This window comes from Stegostoma tigrinum, chromosome 11, assembly GCF_030684315.1.
Source record: "Stegostoma tigrinum isolate sSteTig4 chromosome 11, sSteTig4.hap1, whole genome shotgun sequence".
Lineage (NCBI taxonomy): Eukaryota > Metazoa > Chordata > Chondrichthyes > Orectolobiformes > Stegostomatidae > Stegostoma > Stegostoma tigrinum.
Window position 1 is genome coordinate 12,810,954 of NC_081364.1, and position 20,484 is coordinate 12,831,437.

The following is a 20,484-nucleotide window of genomic DNA, read 5'->3' on the forward strand; positions in this document are numbered from 1 at the left end:
TCTGTCTCTCTGATGCCTGTCCACACTTTACAAGGCACAAGCCAGGAGTGTATTGGAGTACTCCCCACTTCTCTGGATGAGTGCAGTTCTAAGAACACCAAGAGGGCTCGAAACCTTTGAAGACAAAGCAGCTCATATGATCTGTACCTTCAATGTCTGCTCTTTTCATCACCTACACACAGGGGCAGCAGTGTCTGCTGTCTGCAACAGGGTGCCCCATAGTTGGGGGTCAGGGCCCCAAGGATAGTCCCAGATGAAATTTTGGGGTTGCAAACTCAAAGGCACCAGCAGTCGCCATAGAGGTCTACGTTATGTTCTGCATTTACTAGGCCCCCACTCTCTGTATCTCCCCCACCCTCCCATCCCACTCTTACAGTCGTCGCTGAGAAGTCATGGCACTCAAATTGGAATCACAACGGGAAACTGTTTGGAGAGCATTAATCTACAAAATGTACGGCAAGAGAAAACCAAGACTCTAAACTCTCAGTGATAATGGGAACTGCAGATGCTGGAGAATCCAAGAAAATAAAATGTGAGGCTGGATGAACACAGCAGGCCCAGCAGCTTCTCAGGAGCACAAAAGCTGACGTTTCGGGCCTAGACCCTTCATCAGAGAGGGGGATGGGGTGAGGGTTCTGGAATAAATAGGGAGAGAGGGGGAGGCAGACCGAAGATGGAGAGAAAAGAAGATAGGTGGAGAGGAGAGTATAGGTGGGGAGGTAGGGAGGGGATAGGTCAGTCCAGGGAAGACGGACAGGTCAAGGAGGTGGGATGAGGTTAGTAGGTAGGAGATGGGGGTGCGGCTTGGGGTGGGAGGAAGGGATGGGTGAGAGGAAGAACAGGTTAGGGAGGCAGAGACAGGTTGGACTGGTTTTGGGATGCAGTGGGTGGAGGGGAAGAGCTGGGCTGGTTGTGTGGTGCAGTGGGGGGAGGGGACGAACTGGGCTGGTTTTGGGATGCGGTGGGGGAAGGGGAGATTTTGAAGCTGGTGAAGTCCACATTGATACCATTGGGCTGCAGGGTTTCCAAGCGGAATATGAGTTGCTGTTCCTGCAACCTTCGGGTGGCATCATTGTGGCACTGCAGGAGGCTCAGGATGGACATGTCATCTAAAGAATGGGAGGGGGAGTGAAAATGGTTTGCGACTGGGGGGTGCAGTTGTTTATTGCGAACCGAGCGGAGGTGTTCTGCAAAGTGGTCTCCAAGCCTCCGCTTGGTTTCCCCAATGTAGAGGGAGCCACACCGTGTACAGTGGATACAGTATACCACATTGGCGGATGTGCAGGTGAACCTCTGCTTAATGTGGAAAGTCATCTTGGGGCCTGGGATGGGGGTGAGGGAGGAGGTGTGGGGACAAGTGTAGCATTTCCTGTGGTTGCAGGGGAAGGTGCCGGGTGTGGTGGGGTTGGAGGGCAGTGTGGAGCGAACAAGGGAGTCACAGACTCTACCCCTAGAGTCTCAGTCTCTAGCCCTAGAAAAAAGGCAGCTGATGCATAGAGACATCACCAACTGCAAGTTGCCCTCCCAACCACTCACCACCCTGAACTGTAGCTGTATCGCAGTTTTTTCACTGTTGCTAACCTAGGAACTCCCTCCCCAAGAGTATTGTCAGTGTCCCTAATCAGTAAAACATACTAATGGACTTCAGCAGAGGCTCACCACCACTTCTCTAGGGCAATTATAGATGGGAAATAAATGCAAGCCAAGATAGTGATGCTCACATCTGTGAACGAATGGGTAAAGTAAAACTGGGCTCGCAAGAGTAGTTGTCGGCCAATTCACCATGTTTGAAACAATGCTCCCTTTCAGAAGGTCTGCATACATCGATCGCTGTGCAGATGCATTTACCTCTGATTTCGGAAGGCATGGACCTCCCAAGCAGATCCTTGCGGGAAAGATTAGAGGCCATATAGGTCAGAAGAAGCTCAATGGTCCAAGCCAGGTGCAACTTTGGCAAGGTGGTTTGAAAGCAGCTGTAGAACCAAATTGCCAACAAGTCTCACCATCTTCAGGACGCAGGAGTCATGATGAAATGTAGCAACTAACAAAATATAAAATAGTTGCACAGGACTATTGTATGAGGTCGTGAAGGTGTTAATGTTAGAGATTGCATTGAGCTTGAATCAAGGGTTATGGGGATAAGGCAGTGGAATCAAGGGTTATGGGGATAAGGCAGGAACGGGATACTGATTGTGGATGATCAGCCATGATCATAATCATAGGCCGAATGGCCTACTCCAGGACCCATTGTCTATTGTCTATTGTCATTTGACAATATCATTTAATACCACTTGGGTTGGGAAAAGGCAGGACAGCTTAGGACGCATGGAATGCAGACCTATATTCACACAGTTCCCAACCATCTTCATAACAATAAGTGGAATTGCCCCGGCTCTGATCAATGTGGGCATAGGCGAGAAAGTTGAGAAAATCATGTGAGATGACCAGTGAGTAGCTCCTCAATGGCAACAGCAGAAAATTCAATTTTCCAACCAAGTGTTGGAAGGTGGGAGCAGTGACTGAGCTAGTGAGCAGCTAGGGAATTCTTTGCATGCATTAGCATGTATTAATATTCTCATTATTACTGCATCTCAATTCATTGCGATGCAGGTTCTCTCTCCTACCTGCAGGATAGACACAAGATGGTGATAATTCCTAACAGGAAAGTAACCTGGTCCATAACCAGCTACTCCAGCTCACCTCTTGCTCCCTTGGACCTCAGTCTGGGAAGCAGGGCACCAACAACTCAGGACATGTTCTATAAGCAGTGACCACATGCACCCCCTCTCCACCAGGACCTCTGGCTGTCACTGACATGGGTGCTAATTTCCATCTGTTTGACATTTCGGTGATATTTGACAGGAATGTGCAGGGCACCTGGAGACTGCCAGTGTTAACCAGTTGGGCTTCAATTATGGTGCTGGCACTAGGAATCCCAGCAGTGACTAGCATCTCCGCTTGTAGCATGTGAGAGAATAATCCAGGAAATTATAGGCCAGTCAGCCTTTCATCACTGGTAGGGAAATTACTGGAGAAGATTCTTAGGGACAGGATTTACTGGCGATGGATTTATTAGGGATGGCCAGCATAGCTTTATGAAGGGGTGGTCTTGTCTCACAAATCTGATGGAATTTTTTCAGGAAGTGGAAAAGATTATTGATGAGGATAGAACAGTGGATGTAATCTTTTCCGAAGCATTTGACAAAGTTCCTGATTCCTGGTTCACAAGATTAAGTCACATGGGATCCACGGTGAGTTTAGATTGGATTAGTGTGGAAACAGGCCCTTTGGCCCAACAAGTCCACATCGCCCCTTGAAGCATCCCACCCAGACTCATCCACCATAACCCATACACCCCTGAACACTATGGGCAATTTAGCATGGCCTATCCACCCAGCCTGCACATCTTTGGGCTGTGGGAAGAAACCGGAGCACCCGGAGGAAACCCACGCAGACACAGGGAGAATGTGCAAACTCCACACAGACAGTCGCCCGAGGCTGGAATCGCACCAGGGTCCCTGGCGCTGTGAGGCTGCAGTGCTAACCACTGAGCCACCGTGGCCCCCCACTTGCTAAGTTGGATACAAAATTGGCTTGGTCATAGAAGTCAGAGGGCAGTTGTGGAGGTGTGTTCTTTCAACTGGAGGTCTATGACCAGTGATGTTCTGCAAGGGTCAGTGTGGGGACCTTGGTTGTTTGTAATACATATAAATGATCTGGATGAAAATTAGTATGCTTCACCAATGAGTAAGTTTGCAGATGACACAAAGGTTGGTGGAATTGTTACTAGGGATGAAGGTTATCAAAGGATACAGCAGGTGATAGATCAGTTGGAAAGGTGGGCAAAGAAATGGCAGATGGAGTTTATTCTGGACCAGTGTGAGATGATACATTTTGGGAAGTCAAATATAACAGAAAAGTATACAGTAAACAGTAGGACCCTTACGGGTGTTGATACACAGAGCGAGATTGGGGTCAAGTCCATAGCTCCTTGAAACACAAGTGAGTAAGATGGAAGAGAAGGCATAAGGCAAGTTTGCCTTCATCTGTTGGGGCATTGAATATACAGGTAGGCAAGTCATGTTGCAGCTGTGTAAAACTTGAGTTAGCCCACATTTGGAGTGTTGCATGCTGTTCTAGTTGCCACACTATAGGAAGGATGTGGAGGCTTTGGACAGGGTGCAAGAGAGGTTTACCAGGATATTGCTTGGGTTGGAGTATATTAGCTATAACAAGATGTTGGATAAACTTGAATAGTTTTCTTTAATATCAGAGGCTGAGATTTGACCTGATAGAAGTAAATAAAATTATGAGAGGCATGCTTGGCTGGAAGTCCTTTTCCCAGGGTGGAAATGTTAAGTACTTGAGGGCAGAGGTTTAATGTGAAAGGGGGAAAGGCTAAAGGAGATGTGCAAGGAAATTTTTTAATACTGAGGGCAGTGTCTGCCTGGAATACACTACCAGGGGAGTTGGTAGAAGCAGTTACAACAGCAACCTTTAAGAGGCATCTGGATAGACACATGAACAGGTGGGATTTGAGGGACATGGGTCAAGTACAGCCAGGGATTAGGATCGAATGGTATCATGATCAGCATAGAAATAGTGGGCCAAAGGGCCTGTTACTGGGCTGTACTGTTCTGTATTTTCTGATAAGCAGGATATCATAGGAAACGGTGTATGGGTAATGCAGTGAATTTGGGAAGATGGCACAGGAAAACCTGCTAGACTCAAGAACACATACTCTCTTTGAAACTTGCCAAAGTTAAGAATAGCCACTCAGCTGATTTCAGGAAAGTTTCAGCCCAATGTTTATTCAGAACATGTAACCTGCACCTGATTCCTATTTTATAAGCTGGAACCATCTCGGATATCTTGGGTAGATTCATTTCCACCTTATCTTCTTACTAATAAAAGTCTAGACTACTGATACTATGTGGGGAAAGATGTTCAGACAATATCTTTGGCAGAAGATAAGCTCAATTTTGGTAAACATTAACAAGGTTTATTAAATAGTACTCAATAGATGGTTATATTACATCTACATGATTGTCTCTTCTGGCTCAACCAAAGAGTAAATTTACATTACAGTTACTAAAATATTCTTATGCAGTACTGGTGACATGCACAGAATTCTAAAAACTCTCTAAAAGCTTTGGTTAGCTCCTTTGAAATGTAGTCCCTTATATCCTGACGGGTGGAGCAGATTTCGTGACTTCATTTAACCCTTTCAGATCCTAACTCTCTCACACTACAGCTATCATGCAGCAAACTACTTCTTGTTGAGATAAGAGCCTCTTCTTGTTCAGACTCACTACTGGCTATTCCTCGACGAGTGGGAACTAAATAGGCCCTTAGCCCTAGACAAAGAAAGGGAAACGGCGATGAGTGTTCTACCTATAAATATTACAAGGCTCACCCATTTCAAACTGCTATAGCTACAAGGAAGAACAATAGGTTCAAACCACAAGTCATGTTGGCACTCAATTCAGAGGCAAATGAACAGCAGAAGGTTGGGGGGGGGGGGACTCACTCCTTACAGGGATGAAGGAACAGAACAGTGGATGTATCATTTTACAATAAATCCTTGACTAAGGTTCTATCTCAGGCCTGTTTTTAGCATGCAATGCCATGAGGTTTGACACCACTGGGGAGTGTAATGAGATCAAAGGTCAGCCCTTTGGCACTTTCAGCCAGGTGTCGTAGATGAATGTCTGAGCAAAGGGATAGCATGGGGTAAGTGTAAACTTGAGCAGAAAGAAATAGCACATTATTGCACATTAGCCCTCCTTCCCTCCCAAGTAAATACCATGTGATGAATAGTTACTGCAGTTCATATTGCCTTTCAACAACCCCCATTCTGTACATGGGGAGGAAGAAAATAGTCTGTTCTCTAAAAGAAGGATTGTTCAGTCTATGACAAGGCTCTGTATGACAATCTATTCCCATTAAATCTTTCTGCCGAAGTAATTAATTGTTGTTCAGTCCCGCTGCTGATTTATTCCAATGCCCCAGACAGCCTCGTTGCCCTCATTCCCCCTTTCCGGCCGTTGGTACCTGCTCCGGTGGGAAATTGTGCAGGAGCTGCCGGATATTGTTGCTGTACTGTGTCTGCCAATGTCTTCGGGCCCAGGCCACGCAGTCAGCCCAGCATTTGGGTTTATCGGCATCCAGACTCTTGTAAACACCTTCCAGGATTTTGAAAGCTTGATCAATAAAAGAAGGGTCTCTGTTTAATGTAGAAAGAAGTCAGTTATCATGAGAGTTCAGACTTCAGTTAAGACACAAGAAATAAGAAACTTATGCCGTAGTGTCAAATTGAGGGCAGACAGTTGGATGTGAAGGGAAGCAGTGATTTTCTTTTCAGTTGGATTGCCAAAATAAGGAGTGTTGCATTCTTTACCTTTATATTTGACAGTGAAATACTGCAAATTAATTCAAGTTTTATCATTTACAATTGTATAAATAGCAAAATTGGTGAGAAATCTTCTGAGGTGGCCCTAAAGTTCATACTTCCAATGATCTAGTCTCCACAATTCTCTGGGGTACAGAATTCCAGGCATTTCCTACCTACAGGGAGAACAAATTCCTTTGCATCTCAGTTTTAAATGTCCCTTTACTCCAGAACTACATGCCCTGGCTTGAGATTCACTCTCTAGTGGAAACATCTTACCAACCTTCATCTTATCAAGTTCCCTCAAAATCTTGTGTTGCAATAAGATCACCCCTCATTCTTCTAAACTCTAATTCATAAAGGTCTAACCTGCTTAGCTGTTCCTGATATAAGTCAACCCCTTCATCCCAAGAAACTCTGTCTTCTGTGTATTAAACAATCCTCAATCCATGCTTATACATTACTCTCAGTAACATGAGCAACACTGTTACTCCAGTGCAATAAACTTTATGTGGCACCAGGATATCTAAATATATTTCATCTACTAGTTCCCTGTTATCAACTTTGCTCATGTCCTCAAGGACTCTAACAAACTTGTCAAACATGACTTCCTCTTTACGAAACCATGTTCGTGTTAAGCTTTTTTAAATGTCCTGCTATTTCTTCCTGAATAAGTGCACAAAACATTGCAAGACAAGTCATAGCAGTGTCAGCAAACATAGTTTGATACCATGCTGCATTGCACTGGTAACCAAACTCTTGAATGAAGCGGTCACTTTGGAGGAGCATCTTAAATGAAGTGAGAAAACATTAGAGAACAGAAGAGGCTTAGGGAGGGATTTTAGAGTGTGGAGTCGAGTTTGCTGAAGGATCCAGCTTCCAAGATTAGATTGACTTGCTCTTTGCAGCAATTTAGCAGTGGCCTACCATCCAAAAGGCCACTTATTTCAATGCAGCTGGATCGATCTTGCCCAGATCTATGATACAACTAAAGAGGAAGCTGGTGTGAGTTCGCTTCCAACAAGATGTTTTACCTGACTAAGAAATACTTACGTTACTTCCCATAACGTAGGAAATTGAGAGTGGGTATCATGGTGTTGAAGAATCAAACAGATATTTATTATGACCAACTATTCTGTACAAACGTTATATTGTTCATGCGTGTAAGTGTCTGGGATAATACCAAGCCATTGGTTACAACAGGGGAGCATGGCCTAACCAATGTCCTGTACAGCCACAACATGACATGTTTACAGTAGAGCACCTTGCTCAAGAGGCCAGAGTTAAGATGGAGACAGTGATTTTTATACACAGGCAATGGTATAACAGCGATTATGTCACGTGCCTTTTAAAACTATGCTGACACTGTGACCGTGAGACATTACAATAACAGGGGTCACATATAAAATTGCTTTTGAGTGACATTGCTAAATTATAAACTTGGTTCCCAATCTTTGTCTGGTGTTTCTTGTAAATCTTGACCAAGCCATCTGCTGCCTGTACTTAATTTTAGTTCACTCCTCTTGATCAGTCCTTCATTTGATTTTTTGTTTCCTTCCTGATTCAGTCATTTCTTTTCTGAACAAGGAATGAATTTGTCAGATTTAAGTAACAGTGGAAAAGAAAGAGAGAGGGGAAGAGTTTAGAAAGTGGATACCAGAGTTAAGGGCTTAGACAGTGCGGGTAATTGTGTATTGAAAGTAAAGCAATGACTTTTATTCGTACTAGCACTTTTACAATCACTGGAAGGATCAAAATTGAATTACAGCCAACAAAGTACTTTTGGAAGTGTATCACTGTTGCTGTGCATGAAATATTTCAGGCAAATTGAACTTAGCGAATTTCCACAAGCAACAGCAATAAATGAATCCCTATAGTGCAGAAAGAAGCCATTCAGCCCATCAAGTCTGTGCCAGCCCTCCAAAGAGTATCCCAACCAGACCCAGTGCCCCCTCTCTATCTCCATACTTACCATGCCAATCCACCTAACCTGCACATCTTTGAACTATGGGAAGAGACTGGAGCACCCGGAGGAAACCGACACAGACACAGTGAGAAACTCCACTCAGGCAGTTACCCAAGGCTGGAGTCAGACCCAATCCCTGGTACTGTGAGGCAGCAATGATGCCCACTGAGCCACTGTGCTGCCCTACTCTAGATTCTGTGATCTTTTTTGTGTAATAGTGATTGACAGGTAAGTATCAGTGAGGAGATCTCCCTTTCTCTCTTCAAAATGGATCGTATACATGTCTGTGTGCAGGCAGTGGGCTTGGTTTAATGTCTCATTTGAAAAGTGTATCAGCTCCCAGAGCAGCACTTCCTCTCTCCTGAACTGCAAGTATTAGCCTTGAGGTTTTGTGCTCTAGACTTGGAGTCAGACTTCAACACATCACCACATGTGACTCAGAGCCAGAGGGAGCTGCCAAGTGAGTCGCTGCTGAGATGCAAATAACTCAGAGGGATATTCAAGAGGTTGAATCGGAGGAACATGGTGCTGCTGAATAGTTAACAGAGATAGGCCAGGGAGGCTTTTGAACTAAAGTATATTAAATAGACAGCTGCAGAATAATAACAGCAAATACAGGACCTAAGGCTACAGAGTCGAGAAACATCAAACATCCCTGCATAAAGCCTGGAATTTGAGAGTTGAATGAAAATGCAAGTTTTGGCAGCTCACGATGGTGCTGGAGAATGACATTATTCAGTGGAGTACGTTAACTGGATCCGAATGACACAGCTGAAGGATGAAAGGGGTCAGATATAAATCTTCGCAGCTTGTAGTTTTAACTTGCTTACTTTCATGTTGCTATGCGAAAAAGTGGGTGAAAATAGAGGACATGTAAAAAACGGAGAGATTGAAAAGTAGCACATAATGAGTTACAGGTTAAATAATTCTCTGTGTATATCCTGTGCATTGAATTTTTGCACGTTTTAACAATTCATTCACAGGATGAGGGCATCACTGGCCGGGCAGCATTCATTGAGCATTCTTAATTTCCCAGAAGGCAGTTAAGAATCAACAACATTGCTGTGGGTCTGGAGTCACATGTAGGCCAGACCAGGTAAGTATGGCAGTTTCCTTTCCCAAAGGCCATTAGTGAACCAGATGGGTTTTTCCTGACAATCAACAATGGATCCATGCTCATCATTTGGTTCTTAAATTCAGGTTTGTTAAAAGTTAAATTCAAGTTCTACCAACAATCATGGTAGGATTTGAACCCAGGTTTTCAGGACATTATGTGGGTCTGTAGTTTAACAGTCCAGTGATAATATTGCTAGGTCATCGCTTCCCCTTTTTCAGTCTTTCATGATGAAGTGTTTGACCGGTGATCTCATAAAGGTTATCATGCGGTATGGGCAGAAAAGTGAAGTGAGATCACAACCAGCTCAGCCATGATCTTGACAAATGGTGGAGCGGGCTCATGGGCTCCCTACTGTTGCTAAGTCCTACAATCATGGGCCCTTCTCAAGGGCAGCTAGGAACGGGCAATAAATGCTGGCCCAGCCGGTGACACCCGGAACCCATTAATGAATGAAAAAAGAAATATACCATCTCAAAGGGATGGAAAAAAAATCAACCGAGCATAACGTTGGAAACTGCAGGATTGAAACTCAAGAACACTAGTTCAAAATAACAGTGGCGTCTTTAGGACATTCTTCCTTAGACTTATGGAATAAATTTCCAGATAGAGTGGTGGGCAAACTCTCGAGGAATAATCTCTGTATGGTTTGGATTGACTGCATGTGGAAGGTTATAATATCCACATTCATCATGTTTTGGTCAGAATGTGTACAGGGGTTCTGCAGTTTAGAGGAATGGAGTGCAACAGTGCACTGGTGAAGTTAATAGCTGTCATCTTGTCCCAGCTGCAGAATCAGGAACTCCCCTCCATCTAATCGCATAGTATGCTACCATATAATTGGAGGAAACTACCTCTGTTTTGAAAACAATGGGCAAGTTCACATTGAATCTCTTTTGCCACAGTGTAACAGGCAAGGGGGCAGAGGAAGAACCATTCAAAGCACTACCATGCAAGAATGTGAGAATGGGAAAGATAGAAAGCAAGGATTACATTGCACCATTGGCAACTGCAGGAAATCACAAAGTGCTTTACAACTGAAGTTCTTTGCAAAGTGTAGTAACTGTTGTAATGCGGTGGCTACACACAGCAATATCCCACAAACATAATGACTCATAGAGTCACACAGCACAAAAACAGACCCCACCCCGGGTCTAAACAGTTCTCTCTGCCCATAATCTCAAAAACAGGTCCCACCTGCTTGTGCCTGGCCCATATCTCTCCAAACCTTTCCTATTCATGTACTTACCCAAATGTCCTTTAAATATTGTAACTGTACCTGTGTGCACCACTTCCCCTGGAAGTTCATTCCATGCACAAACCACCGTGTAAAACAATTAGCCCTCGTGCCTTTGTTTAAAGGCTTACTCCTATCTTCTTAAAAATACTCTCTCTAGTTTTGAACTCCCCCACCTGCTATTCACCCTGTCGATCCCCTTCATGATTTTATAAACCTCTATAAGGTCACCCTTCAAACTCCTATGCTCCTGTGAAAAATGTCCCAGCCTATTCAGCCTTTTGTCATTACTCAAAACGTCCAATCCTGACCACATCCTGATAAATCTTTTCCAAACCCTCTCCAGTTTAATTGTATCCTTCCTCTAACAGGGCGGCCAGAACTGCACAACATACTCCAGAAGAAACCTCACCAATGTCCTGTACAACCTCATAAGAAAGGAACAGAAACAGAAGTTGCTGGAAAAGCTCAGCAGGTTTGACAGCATCTATGAAGAAAAAATCAGAGTTAACGTTTCGGGTGCAGTGACCCTTCCTCAGAACGTTCTGAGGAAGGAGCAGACCTGTTCTGAGGAAGGGTCACTTGACCCGAAACATTAACTGATTTTTTTCTTCACAGACGCTGCTGGACCTGCTGAGCTTTTCCAGCAACTTCTGTTATTAACCCTGTTTTACAGCATCTGCAGTTCTTTCGGTTTTTATCTCCTAAGAAAAGTGTTTGATAGATAAATACTGACCACAGCGCAAAGAAAAGGGAGCTGCAACTGATACACTTATGTAAACCAACAGATGCTCTCCTATACATATAGAACAGTTCAGAACTTTTGTGTTCACTCATGGAACATGGTTATTACTGGCTGGGCCAACATTTATTGCCCACTTCTAAATGCCATTGAGAAGGTAGTGGTGAGCTGCCATTTTGAACCACTGCAGTCCATGGAATATTAAAAATTTGAAAGGTGCAAAATCCCTCCTGTTTATAACTTGATAAAGGTGCACGTCTCTGAGAATGTATTTCCATTTCACTCACTACATGTAATAACACAATTCATAAGGGTGCCCTAACACTGCTTGTTGCCCTCTGTCTCTGCCAAGGAGGCGATAAATTCTATGTGACACACTCCAGGCTAGTTTCTCAGTCTGGGGGCCACTCATTCTGCAAGTGGCCAATTTGGTGTGTTCACTGTCTTGAAATAGCTTCCTCAAACCCATTTCTCACAGGCTGGTTCCCTAAACATCAGGCTGTTTGCTCCGCCACGAGTTCAAGTCTCCACTGCATCAGTTTGTGAATCTGGATTTGGCATTTAAAAGAAGCTGGAAGCAAGAAACTGTCGGGGTAGGTTAATCACAGAATCATCAGGAAAAGGCTAACGGGATTACTTATTGAAGGAAACATGTTGTCCTTAGGCAGCCTGACCACAGTCAGATTCCAGTCCCACAACGACCTTAACTGAACTCTCAGGGAATATCAGGAACAGCAATAAATGAAGCCCTTTCAAGCCACATCAACTGCCGAGAATTAATGTATTTTTAAAGAACTGACAGGGGCTTGGCTTTATTGACAGACAGAAACCATCACAGGGATGTTTGTAATGCTGAGCCGTCCTCCAAATTGAGCTAGCAAATCACTTCAGCTGTCAGCCCCGTCGGTACTACATTTGTCTCCTACTCAGAGGATCGTGGGTTCAAGTCCCACTCCAGGATTTCAGCACGGAAATGAAGGCTGGGGCACTCCAATGCAGAAGTGAGGAAGTGCTGCATTGCACGGTGGTGCCACCCTTCAGGCTAGACTTTAAACAACCCGTTTTCACAAGCGGATGTAAAGGATCCGGGGGTAGTGTTTTGGAAAAGGCCGGGGGAATGGCTCCTTAAGCCCTGGCTAGTATTTATCCCTCAATCAACATTGCAAACTGCCTGATCATTATCACATTGCTATAGGTGGGAGCATGGTGTGTGTCAATTAGTTATCTGTTTCCAGCCTTTAGCATTGACTTTAAAAGTACATCATTGGCTATAAAGTGCCTTCTGACATCCTGGAGTCATGAAAGCCCCTGATTTAATGTTGATCTGCTGTTACCCTCACTTGTTTGCAACCAGGGATTGGTAATAAATAGAGGCTTTTGCAGCCTTTGAACAAATTAAGAAGAAAGCATGTTTTATGAAGGAGACATTATTTCAGCAATGTTGTATTAAAAACCCATCTATGAGCATCCATCGACCTCTTGCCACAGTACTCAAGTAAATGCTGGGGATTAAATCCACAGTCCTGTTCGTAGGCTTGTCTTTTTTCTGGTATCACATCTCTGAATGCTAGGATTAAGGTGGAAAGCTCAACTGATTAGAAACATTGAGTTATATCATGCACCCGACCCCGACAGCCCCAAAACACCCAGCTATCCCACATCTAGAGCCCACTGGGGAAAGGCTTGGCAGACTCAACTGTGTGAACTCATTTCACAACTTCGCAAAACAAAGCGTGTCTCAGAACAAAGCTGCCTCTCTGCAGCTGTGGAGACGGCACTGAGTGAAATACTCGAAATGAATAGCAGATGTGCAGGAAAAGAGGGAACCTTTAATGGCTCGAAATTAAACATCTTGCTTCCAGCCACTTGGTTCTGTACATCTCCCTCAAGCTACAGCAAGAGGGAAAGTCTGAGTGGATTTGGCCCAAAGCGATCAGCTAAAGATCTGTCTCGAAGGCGTTTGCTGTTAAACTGTTGAATCACTTCTGCTGTGATTTGCTCCTGTGTGATTTACTTCGGGCTGCCTGTTCTCAGCCCGGCTCTGATACAAAGGAGCCGTGCTGTAAGCGGGTGGAAAATGAGGCAGGTCGGCAAGAAAATGGCATCATTCAGCGCCAGTCTGCTGTGCCACTCAGCGTGTGTTACAGGTTTCATATTCTCTTTCATGGGAGGTGGTGGCGGGTTGTTTTCCAGACTGCAGCCCTGTGGCCTTCAGTGTTCCCCAGGGTTCAGCACTCGGTCCACTTTTGTCTGTCATTTATACAAATGATTTGGATAAGGATATCGGAGGCATAGTTAGTAAGTTTATGGACGATGCCATGACTGGTGGTACAGTGGTCAATGAAGAAGGTTATTTAAGATTACAAAGAGATCTTCATCAATGGGTCAATGGGCTGAGAAGTGGCAGACAGAGTTTAGTTTGGATAAATGCGAGGTGTTGCATTTTGGTAAAACAAATAGGGGCAGGACTTATACCATTAAGTGTAGGGCCTTGGGTAGTGTTGTAGAAAGAGACCTAGGGGCTTAGGTACATAATTCTTTGAAATTTGTGTCACAGGTAGACAGGGTGGTGAAGACATTTAGCACACTTGCCTTCATTGCTCAGACCTTTCAATATAGGAGTTGGAACATCATGTTGAGGTTGTACAGGAAGCATCTTCTGCAGTGTTGCGTGCAGTTCTGGTCTCCCTGCTATAGGAAGGATATTACTAAATGAGAGAGGGTGCAGAGAAGATTTACCAGGATGTAGCTGGGGATGGAAGGTTTGAGTGAGAAATGTAGGCTGGATTGGCTGAGACTTTGTTCACTGGAGCATATGAGGTTGAGGGGTGACCTTATGGAGGTTTCTAAAATCGTGAGGGGCATAGATAAGATGAATAGTAAAGGTCCCTTCCCTCGGGTGGGGCAGTTCAAAACTAGGGACCACATTTTTAAGGTGAGAGGAGAAAGGTTTAAAAAGGACAAGAGCAGCAACATTTTTTACATGGAGTGGTTTGTGTGTGGAATGAACTGCCTAGAGAAAGTGATGGATGCAGGTAGAGTTACAACATTTAAAAGACATTTGGATAAGTTCCTGAATAGGAAAGGTTTGAAGGGATACAGGCCAAATGCAGACTGGTGAGGCTAGTTTAATTTGGGCACATAGTCAGCATGAACTAGTTGGACTGAAGGGACTGGTTCCATGCTGTATGATTCTATGAAGAGAATCCACTGTATGGGTGAGGTCAAACACACGCACACTCACTCATTCAATTGGAATGGGGTCAATAGCACAGGGTTTGATCCCTGCTCAGGCTGGGCTGGATTTGGGATTGTATCCTTGCCATTCCCTTCCAACCTGCCTTTGGACAGACACTCAAGGAGTGTATCTACCAGGTTCGGGCTAGTGTCAATCACTTGAGATTGTCAGGGAGGAATCTTCCACTATCAGTCCTAGGTGTTCCTTCTGGTATGTATTGCCTCTCTGAAGAGATTACAAGGCTAGGATTGGGGTGGGATGAGGTGGGGTGGTCGGCGATGAGTGTGAGGTATGGTGGGAAGAGTTGATTAGCCATTATGGTCTCACTATCAGTTTGTATGGGTCTGACTTGAAGGATCAGTTGTATCTTTCCCCTTCAGCATTTTTCTGTTCATAAGAAACTGTGTATGGAGAGGTGGAAAAAGACCCATAGCTTTATTTTATAATGTTTCTGTTATTCAGTGAGTTTCTCACTTCACCTTATGGCCCATCTCCCTGTCAACGGTGCGAGTTAATTAGGGGATGGAATAATTGTTAGTGCAGGAACCATGTATCATGGAACTACTCGTGAACAACGATTGACTAACAACTGCAGGGTAGACTCTGTTCAGTGATTAGAGTCAGCCAGCTGTGAGTGAGTGTCTCCGAGGAGGTATCATTGGAAGGTGAGGTAACATTGACCTTACAGTAGTGTCCTGAGACCCGGCTTGAGGCTATTAAAGGTGAGAGAGGGCAAGAGTTGCTTTCATATTTCAAACCTGGCTGAGGACCAGAAAGCTTCTAGGAAATTTGAAAAAATAACAACAAGGCAATAGCAGGGTCCGTCCTTGATCAATATTGATTTTGAGTCGACCTGATGCTTCTTCTTTCAGGATTGAGGCAAGGTTTAATGTTTTTTATGACGTGTCAGGACAATCTTGGAAGGGTTGGCCCCTCTGCATCACAGCAGCTATTACTCCCAAATTTATTCCTGTCGCAAAAACATGTGTCTGGAGCCAGGTGGCTTTCTTTCAAAGGTACTTCAATGTCATCCATCCCCAATATAGAACATAGAACAGTAGAGCATAGGAACAGGCCTGTTGGCCCATGATGTTGCACCTTCTGCCTGCCCTTGGTCCACATCCCTCCATTCCTTGTTCATGTGCTTATCTAAAGCCCCTTAAATGCCTCTATCATATCTGCCTCCACCACCACCTCTGGCAGCACATTCCAGACTCTATCTGTGTAAAAACCTTGCCCCTCACACTTCCTTTGAACTTTTCCTGTCTCACCTTAAATGCAAGCCCCTTTGTGTTAAGCATGTCAACTCTGGGAAAAAGACTCTGACTGTCACCCCTGTCTGTGCATCTCATAATTTTATAGACTTCTATCAAGGTTCCCCTCAGCCACCATCTTGCCAGAGAAAACAAGCCTTTCCTTACCTCTCATACCCTCTCATCCAGGCAGTGTCCTGGTAAACCTCTTCTGCACCCTCTCCAAAGCTTCCACATTCTTACTGTAATGAGGTGACCGGAATTGAACGCAGTGCTCTAAGTGAGGCCTAACCAAAATCTTATAAAGCTGCAACATGACATCCTGACTCCTGTACTCAGTTCCCCAACCAATAAAGATAAGTCCGCTATATACCTTCTTTACCACCCTATTTACTTGTGTGGCCATTTTCAAGGAGCTATGGACTTGAACCACAAGTTCTTTCTGTACGTGATTATGGGATCTTACAGTGTGTAAATCGGTAACTGTGTTCCTGTTGGTTCAAATAACAGCACATTATAAGTGTGTCGTTGGCTGAATAGCCTTGAACTTGTGAAAGACATTAGCGCCAGTTTTTACTTTTCTTCCATTTACTGTGTCACCGGCTGCATTGCGTGCTTGTTCCACACACTTTAGGAATATGTTTTATGGGGAAGGATTTGACTTGGTGAAATAGGCGGGTGAGGATTTTAAAGCCTGTAATCAACTGGATGCCCGTGGAAGAGTCTAACCATATGATCAGATGACAGAGACAAAACATAAGAAACGCGGCTGAGATGGGGAGAAGGAAAATGCATGTAAATCCAAAGTATAGAATTAACGGCTGTTTGACAGTTATTGTTTGTTGAAGTTCTGCCCACTTAACTTATTGCCAAGGGATGAGATAAACAATTCCCTCAGTAAACTGTTGCGTTGAAACTATTACCTTTTTAAGAAACTTTCCGAGCTCAAATTCAGAGGGAAAATAAACTGCAGACTTGGTCCTGTGCAGACTCAAGGCCATGCCATAAATCGGGAACAAAGATAACTTTATTACAGTAAGAATAGCAAAGGAAAGCCAAACAACCTTGACTTGTATTTACTTTATAAAGTTCCTGCCTGGAGGGCTCAGTGTATTTGACAGCTCCAGATGGGGGAGGCTATACGATCAACTTCCCTCCCCCGCGTGCAACACTCACCCCACAACTCTCTCACCTGCCTCCCACTTCCCCCCCTCCTTTATTTGCACCACCCCATCCTTTTCCTCAGCTCCCCCACTCCTCTCCCCATTCCCTGGGTGCTTTTGCTCCACCTCCTGATCGTCAGCATGGTCATATTTGCTCAGAGAAATCCCCTGTTATTTGGGCTTTCGTTCAGTCAGAGTTAGGGAAAGGGAAAGTTCCATGGGGAACTGTAACCTGATGAGGTTAGTTTGCTGCAAACGCTGAAAACACTCTTTATTCCATGGGCTCTGCCTCATTGCGGAGACCTAAATCAAATTCAATTGAACCCGGTGAGCGCTTTCATTCGGTGTTCTCCTACTGGTTTTTGCCAATGATGAGTCTTGCAAAGATAGACGCAGATAAGCCCGGGAACAAAATGGAGAATAAAATCAAGATACTTACTCTAAATACTTGTTGACATTTTCTGCTGGCTGTTTGAATAATCCTTCAAATTCATCACGGGCCCACTGTTGGCAAAAACATCCAATATTTTAATGTCCAATTACTGACTGAAAGTAGTTACCCACAAACACCAACCACTTTCCCAGCTCTGTAGCCAGCTCTATGTAGCATCCATGTGCCTAAGCTAGTTGCTGTAGGTTTGAGTTTCACTCCAGGGCTTGGTAGGCAAAGGCGATGTGTCTAAATAATGATCAGACCTGTGAATCCTTCCAACACAGATTAATGGCAGGTGGCATGACTGAGAGAGATTCCCAGTCAGCCCCATGAAGGAGAGAAAGTTGGACCCTGGTAGCTCAGTGGATGGAAGTATCACCAGATTTATCACTGACCCACTGCAGAGTGGACAGTCCAGATTCAATTCCCAGTCTCAGCTAGGATCTTTGACAGCCCATAGTGGTCACAGAAGAAGGAGAAGGATTTGAGGGGTTCCGGTAATAAAATGAATCAGTCCCTTTCTAACAAACTGCTTTCTGCTTGTCCAGCTCTACTTGAAGGTAGACTGGAGAGGCATCTTTATACTCCTTAGAGTGAAATGCCCTGGTCACTGCCACTGGATAGGTCTATGCATGGGGCATGCAATTGTAATCCCAGCAGGAATCAGAACTCTCAGGGAAAAGGGAGGATGGGAAGCTTAAAAGTAAGAAAAGCTAGTGGCATATTTTTCAAGTTAGCGCAGGAGCTTACTGTGATTTATGTAAGCAGTTAGGTTCATTTCTAAAGGGGTAGAATTGAAATGTGGGGACTATTTTATCCCTTCAAGGTTATAGAATCCTGACGGGATCTTATTAATGGAATCCATACAGTGTGGAAACAAGGCCATTCGGCTCAACCTGTCCACCACGAACGATCCCACTCAGCCCCATCCCCTCCAACATATCCCTGCATTTCCCAAAGCTAACACGCCTGGGAATCATAGGGCAACTTAGCATGGCCAATTCATCTAACCTACACATCACTCTTGTCCTTTCGGGAAGGAAACTGCCATCCTTACTGGTCTGGCCTACATGTGACTGCAGACCCACAGCAATGTGGTTGACTCTTAACTGCTCTCTGGGCAATTAGGGATGGGCAATAAGTGCTGCCGAGCCGGCGATATCCACAAACCATGAATAATTAAAGAAAAAAAAATCTTTGTACTATCAGAGAAGACCAGAGCAGCTGGAAGAAACCCACGCAGACACAGGGACAATGTGCAAACTCCACACAGACAGTTGCCAGAAGGTGGAATCAAACCTGGGTCTCTCGCGCTGTGAGGAAGCAGTGCTAATCACCATGCCACCCAGGTTTGGTCTGTTCAACATGCACAGAACCTCGTTAGGATGCAGCTAGGGAATGGTGAACCGTTTCAGTTTCCACATTATAAAAACCTGACCATAAATTATATGAATGGGACGCAAAATACAACATTAATTCAATTATTTAATGTACATAGAAAGCATAGTCGATGTCAATGAGGCACCATGGATCACCATGATTGATGGTACTTGTCACACTGATGATATCTTGGTGCTGCTCAGCACAAAGTGCAGGGACAGTTTAACCCCACACAACCTCGGCTGAGTCTCCATTCTAAGGGCCGTTGTATAAGGAAGGCCTAAGTTCCAGTGAACATAGGGGATTGGCAAGTTGGGAGGAAGAAGTCTAGGCCAAAGTGGTCCCCATCACCTCCCAATGCTCACATGCTGGATGCAAAGCTCAAAGCCAAGAAAATCACAAAATGGCAGTAAAAATATGTGAAGCTGCCAAATTAGGGAATCAGAATCATTGCAGTGGCCTATGTACACTACATTAGTGCAAGGAGGTTGCTGAACTGGGTTCCCTTGTCTCTACCAAGGGGGAAAAAAAATGCAACGAACGTAAGAGAAGGGTGGAAAAACAGAAAAGACAGATGGAGAAACACAGAGAAAGACAAAAAGAGAGTGAGACTGATGGTCAGAGAGCGAGAGAGGGACTGAAGGGGAAAGAACAAAGAAAATTACAGCACAAGAACATGTCCTTCAGCCCTCCAAGCCTGTACCAACTTGCTGCCTGTCACAACTAAAAACCCACTCCCCTTCCAGGGACTGTATCCCTCTATTCCCATCTTATTCATGTATTTGTCAAGACATCTTTTAAAAGTCACTATAGTATCTGCTTCCACTGCCTCCCCTGGTTCCAGGCATCCCAGTGAGTTCCAGGAACCCACTGCGCTCTGTGTAAAAAACTTGCCTCGTACATCACCTTTAGAGGAAAGAGGCAGAAAAGAGAGGGAGAGAGACTGACAAAGAGCATTTATATTGTAAATTATTGACATTCAAAGTAAAGATGGATTTTTTTAATCACATGAAGGCTCAGGTGATTTCAAGGACCAATGTCCTTTATGGAGGAGGATGCCCCAAACTACATATTAGCCCATAAGGTATGTTTTGAAGATTAATCACTGTTGTAAAGTAGCCACTCAATATGGCAACTCATTTCCACACAGCAAGCACCCACAAACAGCAATGAAATAATTGACCAGACTGTCTGTTTTCTGATTGAGTTTGATGTTGGTGAGGCCTCTGGGGTTTACTTTGCAGCTTTTGCACGCATTGGAGAGGGCCAATAGGGCCTTGGTTACCATCCATCTCATCCAAAAAATAGCATGGCCGATGGTGCAGCAAGCCCCTCAGCACTGCAATGAATTGTCAAACTAATGAATGAGTCAAGACCATAAAAGCCCAGAGAAAATATGCTCACTCGCCCAAACATTAAATACATGCAAAGCAAGAAATGCAATAAAACCAGCTTATAAATTCCATTTGAAAACTATCGTATATATTATAGAGGATGTTAGGTCCCATTTGTTTAAATTAGACTGATCTGGGCCCAGGACATTTGACACACACCAAGCTCTGCACAT

The 20,484-nt window shown here is 44.4% G+C and overlaps 1 protein-coding gene across 1 annotated transcript in view; it reads right to left on the reverse strand.

Moving 5' to 3' along the window:
* Positions 1 to 20,484, reverse strand: part of uba1 (ubiquitin-like modifier activating enzyme 1) — a 296,167-nt gene that overhangs the window by 178,081 nt on the left and 97,602 nt on the right. The window contains exons 16-17 of the mRNA XM_048547326.2: positions 17,544 to 17,608; positions 6,055 to 6,226 (exon numbers count right to left, since the gene is read on the reverse strand). Of these exons, the coding sequence (XP_048403283.1) occupies positions 6,055 to 6,226; positions 17,544 to 17,608 (237 nt within the window). The remainder of the gene's footprint in view (positions 1 to 6,054; positions 6,227 to 17,543; positions 17,609 to 20,484) is intronic.